Here is an 18,157-nt window from a genome sequence, read left to right as displayed (position 1 = left end):
ACCTCCCTCCCTTCATGAGTATTACAGAATATCCACAATAAATTACATCTACTTAGCATTCAAACACATCAGCATGACCAAAATAAAGTGAGTTTTTTTCTCCACGGGCACAGTAAAAGTGAAGAGGCTACACTCTGTTACTTTATTAATTTGCCCAAATCCCATAGTTCAGACATATGTTCATCCCAATATCCAATCATCTTTCCTGGGAACTTATGGTGTATGTAGTTCAAAGCTCTGACCTTCAAAACTAAAGGCAATGGCAGGCAACATGGGAAGCAGGACTTAGGAATTCTAAGAGCTAGAGCTCACAAAAGTTAGAGAGTCTGGACAGTAGAAAGGAAGCTTTTAGTTGATCTTAAATTCTCTTCATTTCAGTTTATAGATTCACTCAAACATAGTTTTCTTTCCTTTTTTATATTAAAAAGGAAGGTTTTAATTTTAACATAGCAAAATTACATATAACAAAATAGTTATCAAGCAAGAATTACAGTTACAATATCTAGTCTATTTGTATTTGGCAAAATTAGAGAAAATATTTTATCATCTGTCCTATTTTTGTGAGTTTAAAGTTTTTTATCTAATTTATCTTTTATCATAAGTAAGGAGAACTATAATTATAACTATCTAGTCTTCACCTCCATCAAAGACCCCAGAAGAATATAATATTACCTGAGTAAACAGGAAGTGCATTGTAAGCAACTTCCACAGTTCTAGAAATGATAGAAACAGTTGGCTGCCTGGACAGTCACCCAAAGTTCCTCTGCAACATTGGGGCATTCTTCTTCAGCCTATAGGCCTAGAGTCTCTCAGCTGCTTCTCCCTTTCTAACATATTGATACTTTTAGTTGTATTTTACAAAATCTTAGGAGTATACTATTCCTCTCATTCAAAAGATGCATAAAATACAATCCTATAAGATATTTAATTTGTATCTATTATATCAACTTCAAAGTCTGTTTTTGCCTTGCATAAACAATTTGGGATAGAAAAATATTTAAAAGGTTTTCAAAGCAAAAAAAACTGGTAAGAAATTTAGTCTAGAAATAGTTCTATATTATTCAAGGAAAATCTTTGACCTAAACAGAAATGGTAGAAGAATTTTTAAGACTCTCCTCTGCTTGCACATACACCCTACTCTGTCCTTACCCCAGTGTGAACCACTCCATCTGCTTTCAAGGTCACAAGGTAACACAATTTGGCATGAATGGAGCCCAGGAAAACATATCATTTTGAAAAACTTCATTTATAGGAGTATGATACTAATGTGCATTGGGAATACTCTACCAGCCTGTAATTTCTACAGTTTCTGTCTCCCATGGGTCTACATCCTCAGAGTGTTGAAGTGTACTCCTAATAAGCATGTTGTCATCACTACAACATGACAGCCAATAACATCCCATGGTCCTTTCTATTCAGATAGGTGCTGCAGAGGAGATGCAACAACAAATTCAATGATTTCCACTATTGAGTATTTTAAATTACCTAGGTCTACATAAAAACTTGCAATGTTGTGCTACTGCTGTCTGTAATGAATTAGCAAATGAGTGATATCAAGCAAGAGTTTTCATTCCAAATATTGTTTTGTGTGTCTCTTTCAGCTTTGAGCTGAACCAGTAGCAATTTATTATTAATCATAACTTAGGTTTGGGGATTATTTATAGTTTAACAGTTACAATGACCCCCAAGATCCTATTCATAATGGTAACACTGCATTATCTTTATCCTGGGGAATCATTTGAAGGTAAGGAAAGGAGGAAGCCCTGTGTCCTAACACAATTGGCCAATCTGTCATTGGCTTATTGAAAATGGCAGGATTCCATCTTCTGCTCTCTTCATGCTTTGTATTCCCAAAGAAACACAATTTAATTTAATACATTTAATTCCCCCATTCGTTTTCCTCTTAATTGCTTTTCTCTTGCTGCTGAAATGAAAGAACAGCTGTGATTTCTGTTTATGTTACTCACCAACGCATCCTGAGCCCCTAGAACAGTATCTGGTACAGCGTACACTCTTACTGAATAGACATAGTCATCACTTTTAGATATACACGTGTGTTTCCCCCATCATGACATATGAAAAATACCCCTAGGATATTATTCACTGCATTAGAAAGATCATATTGGTTAGTGAGATGGTTCAGTGTGTAAAGGCACTTGTCACCAAGCCTGATAATTTGAGTCCTCTCCCTAGGACCCACAGAGGGCAGGGAACCAACCCCTGGAAGTTTTTCTGTGGTCTTCCCACATGCACTATGACACATGTGTATCACCCCAAAATAAATAAAATATAAAAAACTAGAAACGATTGTAAACCTTGGATAAAGGCAATAATAATATGGATTTATATACTACAGAAATATTTAGTTCTATTCCAACAGCTGAATGTGATCCTCCGATGTCATGAGTTCTTTATCACATAGAGCATAACTCACTTAAATGTAATTGAAAATTCACCTTCCTTACTTAGTCATACTCTATCAGACTCTGTGAGTTCAGTAGGAATTGGGCTAATATATTCCTTGTCTAGTTTATATGGTTTAGGATGGTACTGAGCATGTCCATCTTCTCTTCTGTTTTCAGAGCACTCAAGCAGCCATATAATGGTGGTACAATTTCTTCCTTAAAATAAAAATGATTTCTCTTTTAGTCCACACCCTAACTAACAAAGGAATACATAAGTGAAGTTGTTAAGAGGTTACTAATACTCCAGTGTATTTTAATTTTTCAAAGAAGAGATGATATTGTCATATAATGGTAGTATCTTTGTCTCTTCCTATCTTTGCCTTTATTATCAGGGCATCTGAGATGCCTTGTTCAGTGTAGTTGTTGGATCAAATCAGTATAGTATCTCAAAATCTAGTGATAAAAAGAAAGACAGAATAAAGGAAGGAAAAAAGTTAGTACTTCTGAGATGCCTTGATTGTGTAGTTGCTGAATGAAATCAATGATATGTCCCAATAATCTAATGGTAAAAATAAAGACAATAAAGGGAAGGAAAAATTAATTGAACCTGAATGCAGCAAGGCACAGGCTGGGATACAGATATTATTATGGGGAGGCAGGCAAAGAAACCTCTCTAAGGAGAAGAGTAATGATTGACAAATTCAGACACCAGAAGAATCAAAAGTAAAAGAGTAAAAGCAGATCTTGTTGACATGTGAATGGCAGGGAGAAAGGGAGAAGAGAACCCAGCAGAACACAATTTTAATGAAGTGTTAAGTAGATCACCAAGCGAGCTGGATAATGACTGTAATGGAAAGATGCTCAAGTTATGAAGAAGGGGAAAAAAGGAGGAAAGGAAGAAAGGAAAGGCAAAAGCAAAATGAACAGAGACTTTGTAACCTATGCAAGCTTCTGGGAAGAATGGTCCACTTGCTGTAACACTCCAGTGCCTTTCAGTAATCGAGTTGGGCAGCTCATTAAAATTATGTGTGAAAAGATAGGTATACTGGAAAAAAAGGTAAGGGAGCCAAGAAATAACTAGAGCAGTACAATTACTATTTCTACCGATGGGGAAAAAAACCCCAAGAATGCACAGTGCTCAAATAGATACACTTAGGAAATACCCACTGGAAAACAGTGAGTGCATCCTGGGGAAATAATGAGAGCAATAAAGCTGGGCACAGGAGGGATGAGTCAGGCCAAAAAAAAAAAAAGAGGAATATTTAAAATTGGATATGTCTGTATGAAATAACTCAGCTACCAGTGAGGGAATTTAAAGAAGCTATTGAAGAGCAATATGATGAAAGAGAAGAATGAGATTTCAGCTTCTCTGGGTATATAATACGAGCAGACTAAATATAGAATTGTCATCTATATCACAGTGAGCTGTTTGCATTTGGTGAAGGCCTCCAGTGTCTTCTCAAATAAAGGCAATAAACTCGGCTCTAATTATTTCTAGTTGTTCATTATGGTTAGTCCTCTAGATTAGGTCGAAGGGAAATAAATTAACATACATATAAGGTCTGTTTTGTGCTCTGTACTATGTTTGACATTTAAAGATATTTGCACTCATTTGCTTTTCATAACAAATGTGCAATGTGGAAGTCACGTTCAGAGCCTTTGGCTGAAGGAATCTTAGATGACATAGCTCTTAAATGGGGGAGCCAGGATTTAACTATGTTTGGGCAGTTCAGAGCCCAACACCATGAAGCTGCTTCTTATATTGAAGGAAGCCAAGTCAATAATACAGTATCGAGGGCTTAGCATGTAGCTCAGTGGAAAAGGTCTTGCCTTGCATGTGTGAAGAACTGGGTTTGATCCCTACTTTTAAAAAATGAAATATCAAACTATTAAAGAAAAAAACCAACTTCTAGACTTGTGTTTGTCATGCTTATTCATACTCAGGATGCAGATGGTATTGTGGTTTAAAGGCAAATATCCCTGAACAGGCTTGTGGGTTTGCACACTTGGTACCTAGAGGGTGGTGCTGTTTCTTAGAGGTTACGAAGCTTTTAATACTTGGGCTTTGCTGGAGGAGACAGATCACTGCAGGAGGGTCTTGAGGGTTATAGCCTGGCCTGCTTCTGTCTGGTCTCTGCTTCTTCTTCCACTGAGATGTGAGGAGGTTAGGAGTCTCAGTTGCATAACCTCACCACCAAGGAGCTGCCTGACATCAAGGTTTTCCTGCCATGAAGAACTACTTTCCCTCAAACTGTGAGTCAAAATAAACCCTTTTCCCCTTAAATTGATTTGTCAGGTATTTGACCACAGCAAGAAGAAAGGTAATTAATACAGATGGCAACCTTTCATGATTTGATTTATCATGGTTGGGTTTCAGTCAGCTGAGATGCTATTTTGTGAGACTAACAAATATAATTTTATGAAATAAATGGTAAACAGACATTTTTAAAATGGCTTTAGGTTTCCTTATTGTGTTTTACTAAAGATGGCAAAATTCCTCAAACGGGCTTCTGAGAGCTGGTGTGGGAATGGAGCAGCAGCCATTTCAGGCACATGTACATTCATTTCCTTCTCAATGACTATTTACTAACATGAACAGGGCACATTGCTAGGTTCTTAGAAATATGAAGGAAATTATTTCTGTCTACATGGAATATTCAGTCTAGTGCTGACAAGAACAATAAAAGGGACATTTATGTGAGAGTAGAGTTGACACTATTAAGGAAAACCTATGGTTTTATGGTAACACATTGGAGTGCTATCAAATTCTGAGGAAGCCACTGAAGGAAAACTTTCATAGGAGGAACAAGGACATACAGCTGGACAGAAGGAACACTTCTTCTAAAGTGACAAAAGCAGAAGAGAAAAAAGTAGCCTAAAGCCCTTGGGCACTAGCCACATATCAGGACAGTGAGGCAGATGAAGTATGTTTTGTTGGTTCCCATTCTGAAGACTTGGTCACTCTAGGACCAGCACTTTCCCCAGGTCATGTGCTCTAAGCCATTCATAAATATTGCTCTCATCTTTTCTGAGTATAGTGATTAATTACTATTGTCACCCTGACTGGATTAAGAAACACTTAGGGCATTAGCTGGGAACATTTTTGGGTGTATCTATGAGAACTTTTCCATAAGTTTTTAAGTGGGGATGATGAAAGCAGTTGTGTTCTGAATGTAGATGGCACCATCCCATGGGCTGAATTCCTGGACTGAATAAAGGAGGGAAAGGAGAAAGTAAGCTGATCACTCCTTTCTCTGACTCCTGATCTACCCAGAGGCAAGCAAATTTATCCTGCCACAGATGTTGAACATACCTCCTCAGAATGGTAGACTGTATCACCTGAGCTGTGAGCCAAAACAAACTTTTCTTCCCAGAAGTTGTTTTTTTTTGTTGTTGTTGTTTGTTTGTTTTTATCAAGTATTTGGTCACAGCAGGAGAAAAGTAACTACCATGCTGGGCTTCCACTAGCAGTCCCGATCAAGTTATTGAACTTCAAGTTTACATGTAAAGTCAGACTACAATGAGAAAATTCCACGCTGACTTACTGGAGAAAATCATGTTAGGATAGCTCCAGGATTTCAAAGACTACTATGATCAGTTTGGTCACCAGGAATAGATCAGAGAACTATAATTGAGGCAAGATAGTAGGCCAGGGAGGCTGGGACCAACCATAGTTAAGTGAGTGGATTCCATTCCTTGAAGTACATTAAACTCTAAGAGGGTTTACAGGAACATGTGTACCTGAACAAGGGTCTGAGCAAACACTGAATGCAGATTCCTTCTGGCATACTCACCTTCATTGCTGCAAAGTTTTTACAGAATGGTCAATTTGTGGCTCATGTCTGAAAACTGTCAGAATACCTCCTGTCCACAGGAGGACCCAGGCACTGTAGACAGTATGTTTGCCTGTGGCCTAATTGAGACAAATAACTCAAATATAACTGGTTAAGAAGAGGTGGGGAAAAGAAAAAAAAGCAATTTTTGCTTTGACCCTGACCAATTTCTTCAGATCTTCAAGACTTGTCAATCAAGTTTTCAAGTCACCATAATAAAAGAGCCAGCTACTTACATGGACACGGGATTTTTCCAACCAACCAGCTTTTGTCGTTAGTCTATAGGCAACTACACCTTCACTCTGCTTTCTGTCAGAGTATGGTCAACATCCCACCATAGCTGTTACTTCATCACCATGACTACAAGGAGTATTTGATAACTGACCTTTCGAACATTTATAAAATAACTATTGTGTGCTTATTGTGGCATGCTTGAGTGTAAGAGTAAAGCACTAATAAAATATTTTAGTTGGAAGAGTCAATTACACAGGAAATTAGGCTATAATCAGTGTGAGCACACAGTGGTGGTAACAGACATGGGTGGACCTTACCTTGAGTGGCTGACCAGGCTGAGAAGATGAAGGACATTTTAAATACAAGGAGCTACACATATAAGAAATGTGGGGCAGAGGGCTTTCTATGGCAAGTGTTGACACCGAAATAATTTGAGGGTGTCCTGTGTGTCCTAATATCTAGTATATTTTAAAAACTGCAGTGGAGATATGTGCCACAAGGAAGAGTTGACACTTTGGATTCAAATTTGTAGAGCAGGTAAAAGCTGAATCCTGGCTGAAATTAAGCGACAAAACTTGCAAGTCGCAGTGGAATCTTAGTCCTTTGCCAAAGTGATGTTTTTGTGAAATATCGAATACTTTGAAATTATTACAGAACCCAGTATGCTCAACATTTCTTTGAAGCAGCAACACTGTTAAGCATACTTGTGCTTGGGGCATCTTAAACACAGCCATCCGAAAAAGCATGAACATGGCTGACTAGTACAACATGGCTTCAGTGAAGGATCAAGCAGCCAGCTTTGTTCAGAAAGGTAAGTAATCATTTATCTGTACTTCTGTCACTGAGGCATAACACTGTTCAGAGAAAAAACAAAAGCAACACTGGGATCCCTGGAATTTTAAATAGCTTAAGTTTTAGTCCAAGACAAAGGCATTGGTCACCAGAGGACATAATGGTTTCTATTGTCTTGATAAAATGGTCAAGAGTACAGCTCCCCCTACCCCATTTTCTCTCTTCTTTATATGATTATAACTTGGTTTGAAAAATGGATATGTTATTATTTATATGGACTAGCAGTTAGATTGCCATTTTCTCTACAGCATACAGTCAAGAAGAAGGTAAGTGTGAGCACCACTTTCAGCGAAACCCCTTTCTATTCCCAACAATAGAAACACAAAAAGAAGAAAGAAATAACACAGAGAGGGACACAAATGCTAGTAAACCCATTTTCCTTCTTTCAGGTTATTGAATCATTTCAAGACAATATGCCTCCACAAAAACATTATCAAGATCTTACGACTGCCTCTGGCAAATACAATCCATATTCAAACCTCCTATAGTCTTATGCATCTTTTAAATTACTGAATGTGCAATTGTCCTCATCACTTAGCCAAGTCATTTATACACAAAACAATTGTCACATCCCCAGATGACTTTAAACACCTATAAGCAATGTTTGTTAATCTATTTTTCCCTCACAAATTTCTAAATGTTCACTTCAAAACAGAAGATAGTAAAAGCTCTCAACTGAATAGGAAATTTTACATAATAGGAAAGGATAAAATGGAACAAAGCACCTATGGTTTAGAATGAGAAAAAACCCATGTCTGAATCGTGGTTTATCACTTACTAATTGTCTGCCACTGGGAAAATTACTTAATGTCTCTGAATCTCAACTCCCTTAGGTCTAAAATAGAGATAATAGTAGCTATCTAATTGGATGGCTGCATTATAAAGACATTGTGTACAAAAAGTAGAGGCTCACTTTAGAAATTAGCTTCTGTCTTGATTACTTATTACTAGAATAGCTACTTTATTAACTTCTGAATTCATAGTGGGTTTTGGAGGCACAATTCAGAAGAAAATGCTTAGGTTTTAGAAATTTGTGTTTGAGTCCCAAGAGTTTGATGGAAATCAAGAAACCTTTGAAGAGAGTTCTTTTAGAGGAAATAATAACAGCTACCTTTGCTGATTGTATAAAAGTTGAGTGTAGCCATACTTCAGGGTACATGCCTGTTATTCAGTAGGCAGTACCTTTCAACTATTAATGCCATTATCAGTAAATGAAAAACAATGACCTGACTTACACAGCTAACAATGTAGAAGTAACTTTTACAAGTATGGAATACAGGATTAATCGCTAGTGATGGGTTAAGAATTGGTCTTTCAGGTGGCCTGTAGTATATATTATCTCTCAATCCTTCATGCAGAACCTGGGACGCCCAATATGTCACTAAGATTATTTAAATTTTCCTCATATATTTGGACAAAGTCACCAAAAAGGCCCCAAATATTGTACAGATACTACATATTTTTATATCTGGGACTAAGAAGCAATTATACTTTCATGAAAAAGGTGTTAAGGGATATGTTAACTGAAAAGATAGGGAAAAGGCAAGTAAAAGAACCAAACCAACCCTTTCACCTTTCACTCATGCTCTCCAAACCAAAAATCCTACCAAAGCACTTAGGTTAGAAATGCAATGTGCAGTTTGTCATCCTCCAAGCTTTTCAATCTTCGTCCACTCATCTGAATGAGTGCGAGTGACAGTTTCAAAGCAGGGAAAGGTGGTGACACCAAGAAACAAAGCCTCCAAGAGCATCCTTTTCTGTAGGTCTTTGCTTTTGGTGCTACAAAAGGCGCAACACATTTAAAACTCAGTTCTTTTGGACAGCAAAGGAACAGGCCTGAGAAGATTTGCTTTAAAGTAATCAACGGTTTTATTTCCTAGAACTGAAATAGTCTACGATTCTCAGACCTAACCTCCAAAAGTATAGTTAGAATTTTTCATCAGAGCCCGAGGGAAAAGCGCGGGGCCCAAAGGGTCCGGGTACAAAGGTACAGAGACAGATGTTGGGAAGGGACACTCAACTTCTCAGTACATTACATTGCAGTAGGTGACAACACTGAGGGGCCCAGGTGGTGACATGTAGATGGAAACTTTAAAAAAAGAAAAAAGCAAGCCCTAACAACGAGGCCATCAAATCCCAAACAAAAAGGGAATTCCCGGTTCATTTGATAATGACACTGGCCACAGGAAAAATTAGGAGCAGGCACAACCAACGGTTTTTCTAAACAGAATAAAATTCCTCTTAAAATAACGGTGGTTCCTAAAGTGTTATGTCCTAGTGATACATATTACTGAAGGCCCTGGGGCTCCAAGGTCGACTGAAAGGGGCAGCAGAGGTCTCCGAAACGGTATCCATCAGTGGTCCAAGAGATGTGGAGAGGATAAGGTCTCACCACTTCTACCCAAAAGGGCAGGCAAAGTCTTCACATCTTACAGCTAGAGAGCCCCAAATGTTTCAATGAAAAACGAAACGCAAAAGGGCAACCTCCAACTGCCTGTGATAACAGAAAACTTTACTGAGTCCTCCTCCCCCCAGTCACTTTCCTCGATCCTATAAAACTGGGAATAGAGCTATGGGAGGAAGAGACAGGAACTCAAGGAGACTATGCTCACGCCCCCACAGGACCAACATCACCAGTTTACAGACCGCCCCTCCCAGACCGTTGAAAGTCGCCTTTGCTCTTTCTCCTCCACCCCCTTCACTCCTGGTATCCAGGCAGAGATCCAAAATGCCCCTAAGAGTTTAGGGAGGGAAGGGGGCCGCAACTGAAGCCACGAAGTTGATGTCAAGTGGCCTGACCCATTCCAGGAATTCAGGCTTGGAGAAAGTGAGTAAATGAAGGAGAGGTGGGCTGGGGTGAGGACTGGGCCCTAGTGGGTTTTGCCAGCCACAGCCAGGTGGCATCAGGAAGGGGTAGAGGGCTCTTCTACAGACACCGTGACTACAGGCCTTCGATTTCTCCACCAATCAGGGCCTGGACCGCCTCCTCTGTGGCCTCCTCCTCCAGCGAAGGCTGCTGCTCCTGGGCTTGGTCAGGCTCCTCCATGATGGGGCAGGCCTCAGCCTCGCGCTCTCCAGCCGGCTCCATCTCCAGTGGGCCGCCGGGCGCCGCCTCCCTGGGCCGTTTGGGGGGATCATGCGGCTGCTCCGGCGCGCTCCTCTTCAGACGCCCTGGCTCCTCCTCGGCCTCGGCCTCAGCCTGCTGCTCTAGCACCTGCTCAGCCCGCTGATCTCCTGGCTCGGCCTCCTCATCTCCTGGCTCGGCCTCGGCAAGGCCTGGCTCTTCCTCCGCGGCGTCCAGCAGGCCATAGGCAGGCCGTGGCTCCGGCTCCTGCTCACACTCGCTCTCAGGCCCCGGCTCTGGCTCCAGGTCAGGTAGGGACTCGGGCTCCAGCTCCTGCCTGGGCTCCTTCGGCTCGTCCGGCTCGTCCGGTTCCTCCAGCTCCTCCAGCTCCTCGGGCTCCTCCCCCTGCCCGGGCCCCTGGTCGCAGGGCTGCTCCTCCTCTGAGCCCAGGCAAGGGGAGGCCTCGACCATAGGGTCGTGCTCAATCTCCCACAGCCCCTCGCTGAAGCCGCGCCTCTTGTTGGGCTTGCCGAACCTCTCCTTGGACTCCTCGTACGGGAACAGGTGCTTGGGGCCTAGCAGGGCCGTCTCGTGGGTCCCGAAGAAGAACACCTGGTAGCGGTTGGGTTCAGCGACGTGCTCGATCCTCGCCGGCCAGTGGGCATAGCCCTTTAGCTTGGCAAACACCAGGTCCCCGGTCTTGTACTTAGAGCGGCTGAAGCAAGACATGGCGTGTGCTCTGCGCCCCACCTTGGCGACCGGAAGCTGACCACTGCGTCTGCGCAGGTCACTGGGCCGAGTGCGCGTGCGCAGTGCAGCCCTCTCGAGGACGCTGGCAACGCTTCCTTCTTCAGAATGTTGCACTGCAAAGAGGGCATTATCTCCGAGAGCCAATGGCTAGTGGAGCCCGACACGGACGCCATGGTTACCTGAATGTTACCGCAAATAGCAGGTGAGGTCCTCATGGCCGTTGTGGTGACAAGGACCCAGTGTGTGTCTCCATCTTGAAGACACATCTGTGCCATAAAGATGACCACTTGTTGTATTCCAGAGTAGCCTAGAAAGAGTGTGATTGAAGTAATGGGGGAAGAAAACACAATGATCATATGAAAACATATTTCTCTGAAACTTGTAACAATCTGGAATTACCTTTCAGTGACTTTGTGGCCAGTATCTGCTGGCTACAGAAAACTTAAGAGGCATCCTTGAGAAGTCTAGGTTAATTGTTTCATTTTCTGATTTAGTCAGAGCCCATCATTAGAATTTATGTTGAGGCTAACAACCATGTAGAAGTCTGTGGAAGGGAAAGTCAGCAGTCAGCAGTCTGGTTAGGGTGTCTGAAAGACACATGGCTAGGAACATAAACTCTAAACATAATGCTTTCTTGATGATAAAATGTGTGTAGCAACACCACCACCATGGCAACCCAGATAGATCAAAATATCCAACAAGTTCCCATGTGTGAAACATAATGGCTACATGGGAATACTGGGGATGTGGTAGATGCTATCAGTATTTTTCTGTAAGAGGAGAAAATTGGGCTCTATATGGAAGAGATTGGAGGAGACCCATCTCCCCATCTGAGGTAGTGAGATAGGAGATATTAGGGAAGCATTGTCGAGTACTTAAATGACTCTAGTTAAGCTTTTATTGTAAGCACCCCCTTAAAGATTTATCTTTCTTTTAAATAAGATATTGAAGGTGGGGTGATTTGAGTCCCTAATTAGCAGCTATTAGACTTTCCCCTGTATCCTGCTATCTTGAGTCTAGAAACATCAGCCAGACTACCTCATGGCAGTGTGGCTATTTGGACACATTACAATCTCTGGGAGGATACTGGAGCAGCTTCGAGGAGAGGACTTGTGCAACCAGGGCTGCAGACATGCTCCTGATAGTTGGCACTTCAAAAACAGTACTCCAAGAACAAAATTTGGTAAACATCCTTCAGCCATTCTAACCCAAGCCAAAGAAGCACCTGCCCTAAACCCAATAGAAGGCCTATGATTGGTTCTCACACAGTACTTCATTTGAATAAAGATCAGTTTATTTCACTTTTCCAGTTATATGGAGAGAGCTACCTACTTTATGGTGTTGCAACAATAGGCCAAACACAAGGGTTCTCTGTAGAGGTATTTTTTGTTATTTTGTTTTGTTTGTCTCCTTTGGATTTTATTGTGGGTGCAGTGGGATGAGCTGGCAGCAGGAAGACAGATTTTAACTAAGGCAGTAGACAAACTCTAGTTTTACAGATAGGAGCAGCCACTTCTGGAGCAGCAGTAGTGAAGACAGAGCAATGGAATCATCTCAAAGAGCAGTAGCAGCAGAAATAACTGGAAGTAGGAGTAAGGAAGACAACAGGCTTTGGAAGGCCCTAAGGAGCTGAAGATAAGAAACTGTGGACCCTGGTTGCTGCAAGAGTTTCAGAAAGCTGCCAAGCCTTAAGGACCAAAGGTTCCGTGTACCCTAGGTCTAGGGCTGTGGCACCAGCCACAGACTGGGGGAACCTGATACTTAGGGTTGGGAGGTATAGCACTTGTACAACTGCGGAGATTCCCAGCACCCAAGGTCTGTTTGAGAGCTGTAATATTAGCAGGTACTGCTGCTGCTACCTGAGTCTGTCCACTGCTGCTTCTGCTTTAAGCCACGGATTATAATTGCTGCCAAGTGCCAGGACCAGAATTGGTTACAGGTTAAAGCAATAAATCTCTAGTGTGACTGCTTAGCACCATAAGTCTCTGGCTTCAAAAGTGTGGTAGCAAAGCCCCCTAGTTTTCAGGGTTTGTTACGGTAATTCTTCAGTTATGCCAGCCTAACCCACAGGCCTTGGACTGGACTGCCAGTGCTAGAAGAATTTCTCCTTACTGTTTCATAATTCTTACCTACTTTATAAAAGGTGCACCAGCCAGCTGATTATTAATTTATGCCTAACAATTATTTAGACGTCTATTCCTGTCAAATATATTGGAAACACAGACCTGCTGGAGGTCACAACCTAAAAATAAAGACTAAGCTCAACCAAGACATGACTAATAGATTCTCTGTGAGTGAACTTATCTTTTTGCCCACATCTCTTGAGTTCTGCTTGCTATCAGAATGTACGTTCAGATACCTATCCAAATTTATCACAATACTCTGGGATATTTTTTAAAAAACTCATTTCTGTACTAATTAAGTAGTTAATGGTAAAGATATTCTTTTGAGGTGTAATAAGTGAAAAATTAGAATCATTAACCCTTTTCAGTACAACACCAATTTAGTTTTGGTTTGTCTGGTGGAACCATCCATTTTACCTTTGAATAATGGAGGCCTGATCTGGGGAAAATGGAATAGTATCCAAAGGTAAAACAAAAGTAATTTTATAATCCTAATCAAGTTCTTTTAGCTTTTCTTTTAATCCATTTTCTTAAGATGTCCTTCTGCCCTGGATTAGCTACAGCTTTACCAAATAGACAACATTGACAGTGAACCAACTGCTCTGCAAAAAAAGGAATGCAACACACTTCTCCCTCTTGAGTTCCTAATGAAAGTTCTAGAAAACTGGAAACATTTAAAGGAATTTGAAGAAAATGAGTAACCACAGCAGCCCAGAATTGTGAGGAATCTGAAATTGCTGAATGCATAGGTCATTTAGGTAACCCTGTACTTCCCTTCTCCTAAATATGGTAAATCACTGTGTGGGTATCATGTACAAAGGTGACTCTGGTAGAAAGAAATTCTTCAAAGATTTTTGTTCAGAAAGGACAGTTATCCACCAGCATAGTTGTTATGGCAAGAACAATCCTAAAATCCAGCTTTTTATGAAATCACTAGTGAGTGGATAAAACCAAACAAGCTATATAACAATAACTAGGTGAAGAATCACTACAGATATTAACTGGAGTGAAAGTCTGAGGGAGGAATCTACCCAAAACTTACATGAAAATAAAATCAGAAGCAGAGGCAAGAAGGCAAGACAAATACTGAGATTTGCATAGGGGGATGCAAACTCCATTAGGCCAATATTATTCCTCTAACAGATATTGTACCTCCTGTTTTCCCAGTTTAGGAGATAAAGCACCAGGGCATTATGATCCAGACTCTTGTTTAAATGATAAGTGATGTGCCCTCTCTCTATGTAAACACCAAATGAATTCTAGGAGGAATTGATAGGCATGTGGTATTAGGGCAGATTTACAGAAGCAGTAGATGATACTGCAGAAAATGCTGACATTTTTCCTTATTTCCCAGCCTTCTATGGCTGAGAGAAGGTGTGTGTGTGTGTGTGTGTGTGTGTGTGTGTGTGTGTGTGTGCGCAAACATACATACGCTCTGATACATAGTCAGGTTTTAAATTTTATTTTAAAAATTAATTATCTATTTATTGAGATTGAGATTAAATCTAAGTGTCTCTGCATTGTAGACTAGTAATCTACCACTGAGTTAAGTCTGCAGCTGTCATTAACTTTCAAGATAGAGTATCTCTGAGTTTTCTAGGCTGGCATTGTGGTTACTCTATAGTACAGACTGACCTTGAAGTTGATATATTCCTCCTTTATCCTTCTAAGTGACTGGGATTATAGGCTTGAATGACTAGGTTTGGTGATAGCATCTTTCTGAACCTCTATTATATATTTTCAAAGATATTTAAAATGGCACATGGTATTTTTTTCTGGATTTCAGGAATACTAATGAGACTATGGGTATTAAAAGCCTAAAAGTAGAAGATACTGCCATGATGCTCTGTGATAAGTCAGTGTGAAGTGGGAATATTATTATGAACGGGAATAAGCTATAACTATCATTATGTTAAGCGAGGGGAAAGATATATCAAAGAGACTGAAGGAGGGCCTTGAAAAATGAAGAAGTCCACCAGCAGCCAAGTGTCATGTTATACAAGAATTACATCTCTTGCACAACCTCAGAATGAAGTTTCCTCTCACTTGGAACTTTGAAGAATTACATTCTTCAAGTATATTGTTCACCTCCTGGTAACTCATTTAAGAAAAGGGGAAACAAAGGGAAAGTAGGATGCCTTTTGAGAGTAAGAGTGACCATTTCTGTTCCTCATTTCTTTTTCTTTTTTTTAATCTGTATACACTGTTACCTGACAAGTGGAGTTAACACAGATCCACTTGCTTTAGAAACCAACATGTTTTTTTAGCTCTTGCAAATCTCTTGATGCTCATGGTAAGTAGCTCAGTTGGTTTGGATCTAGTTGTTATAAAGTACTTCCAAATAAGTATGACCAACCATTCGTTTTCAAGAAGTAGTTCTACGAATGTTCAAATGCTTTTAGTAGACCAGGATGTCTTTGAAATGAGTTGTTCTCCTTGTTACAAAGATGGAATTCTAGCCACCTACTTATAAAACACCACCTGAGAGAGAGAAATATCTAACACTTTTCAGTTTCTTTTCTGGAAAACTAATGATAGGATTTAAAAAGCTGCTCAAAACAATTATGAAGCATCAGCAATAACACATTATAATTACACAAGAGAGACAATAGATATCTAATTGATATTTCCTTGTGTAATTACTTTTAAATTCAATTAGTTTGCTGTAAACTATGATTTAAAAGAAGCATAATTGTTTTCCTGTGTGCTTTTGTCCTCATTAAAGATATTAACTGCCTCTGGGTTTATACAGTAGATGTGCTTGGTATTTGAAAGCAAGGCTTTTCCTTTTTTTAATATTCTAGCAGATGTAATTACACAGGAAATGAGTATGGATAGAAAACTTTCTACTGTTCATTTTTATAACATCATAGAACATTTCCTACCCCTATATTTTCTCAACTCTATATTTTCTCAGTGTCCATTTGCCTAACTTTCAAAGCTCTGTTAGTTTCTAAATTTCAAAGAAGCAATTCAGTATCCATGGGACCATCAGCAGCTGAAGGGAAATCCAAGGTGAATCCTCCTGAAGGGGACTTTGTGTTAGGGTTTCTATTGCTGTGATGAAACACCATGACCAAAATCAGCTTGGAGAGGAAATATTTTATTTCGTCTTATAACTCTCCGGGGTCTTACTCCATCACTGAAGGAAGTAAAGGAAGGAAATGAAGGCTGAAAACTGGAGACAGGAACTGAACAGAAGTAATGAAGAAGCTCTGTCTGCTTACTAGCTTGCTACGCAAACATTGCTCAGTTTACTTTAGTATGCAACACATGAGTCCAAGAGTGGCACCATACATACAGTAAGCTAGACCTCCCCACATCAGACTGAACCTGCAGGCAATCTGATAGAGGCATTTTTTGTTTTCATTTTTTTCTTTTTCTTTTCTTTTCCTTTTTTTTTTCTTTTGGACAGGGTTTCTCTGTTTAACAGCCCTAGCTGTCTTGGACCTAGCTCTGTAGACCATGCTGACCTCAAAGTCACAGAGATCCACCTGTCTCTGCCTCCCAAGTGCTGGAATTAAAGGCTTGCTCCACCATCACCTGGTAGGTTCCTCTTTTCAGATAACTCTAGCATATGTCAAGTTGACCAAAAAAAAAGAAGAAAAAAAAAAAAAGACCAATCAGGAGGCATCATCATCATTGAGACAATGAGTCAAATCTGCATCTACATTAGCAGGGAGTATGGAAAGGAAGGGGCAAGGAAGCAGAAATCCTAAGTGGATTGTGTCATTTGGCCATTAGTTCTACTTTCAGCAGTCAGCAGTCGTAAATGTTATGAAGTATACAGGAAGAAAAATTCAAGAGATTAAACTCTTGATGAAACTTCTGATTTAATAGTACCAGATGGAAAACGTCTCTTTAAAATGAATAAAAAGGTACTGATGAATCAGTATATTTTATACTAGTTTTGGGGGAAGAAACATGAGAAAAATGTTATGATAGTTTTTATTAATTAAAATTATTCATTTATTTTACATACCAACTGGAGTTTCCCCTCCCTCTGCTCCTTCCATTCCTTCCCCCCACCTCCCTTATGTACACTCCAATCCACTCCTCCTCTGTTTCTGTTGACCTATGGGTGTCAACAAAGCTTGGCTTATCAGGTTGAGATAATACTAAGCTCCTCCCTTTGTATTAAGGCTTGATAAGGTACCCCAGTATGAAATACAGGTTCCCAAAAGCCTGCCAAAGAGCCAGAAACAGGCCCTGCTCCTACTGCTAGGAGTCCTACAAGTAGACCAAGCTATACAATGGTCACATTTATGTAGAGGGCCTAGGTTGGTCCCATGCAGGCTCCTTAGGTTTTGGTCCAGTGTCTGTGAGCTCCTATGAGCCCAGGCTAGTGGTCTCTGAGGGTTCCCTTGTGATGACCTTGACCTCCCTGTGTTCAGTAACTGATGGAAGCAGATGCAGAGATCCCCAGCCAACCACTCTGGGAATCCTATTGAAGAGAGGGAGGAAGGGTTGTTTGTTACAATATTTTTTAAATCTTGCATAATATTTATTCAAGCTCTGCTGTAGAAAAACATATGGGTTATTTATCATCTAAATAATTAGTGAAGTTTAAATACAATTTATTATGCTAGTGATTTTGGGGATTTCATGTACATACTAAAGTATATTTGCAGAATAATTACATAACTTGATGGTCATACTCTTTGTATATGTAATTTTGTTTATATTGCTCATACTCACAACTTCATTTTTCCACTCTCTATGTGGTCATTGTACACGCCCCCCTTATATCTTCAGTGTCTTCATTTTTCCTTTTTTATAACCCATTAAGTCTAGTAAATTATGCCTGCATGCACATGGATGTGAGGTCATCCACTGTAGCATAGACATCCTAACAGAGGCTACATACCCAAAGAAAAGTAACTCCCCACCCCCCGA

The 18,157-nt window shown here is 40.3% G+C and overlaps 1 protein-coding gene across 1 annotated transcript; it reads right to left on the bottom strand.

The window, feature by feature from the left end:
* Positions 1 to 10,265: 10,265 nt before the first annotated feature.
* On the bottom strand, positions 10,266 to 11,117 carry Hdgfl1 (HDGF like 1). Its single transcript, XM_052727137.1, has one exon. It carries the CDS (start codon positions 11,115 to 11,117, stop codon positions 10,266 to 10,268), a length of 852 nt encoding a protein of 283 aa, XP_052583097.1.
* Between the last annotated feature and the right edge of the window lie 7,040 nt (positions 11,118 to 18,157).

Source organism: Peromyscus californicus, unplaced genomic scaffold (genome assembly GCF_007827085.1).
Source record: "Peromyscus californicus insignis strain IS unplaced genomic scaffold, ASM782708v3 Scaffold_8__1_contigs__length_139910024, whole genome shotgun sequence".
Lineage (NCBI taxonomy): Eukaryota > Metazoa > Chordata > Mammalia > Rodentia > Cricetidae > Peromyscus > Peromyscus californicus.
The sequence above is the reverse complement of the archived record's forward strand: the minus strand, read 5'-3'. Positions and strand labels throughout refer to the sequence as shown.

What these genes read in the sequence shown, in the direction of transcription:
- Hdgfl1 (XM_052727137.1), bottom strand. Translation starts at nt 11,117, where the DNA reads ATGTCTTGCTTCAGCCGCTCTAAGTACAAGACCGGGGACCTGGTGTTT.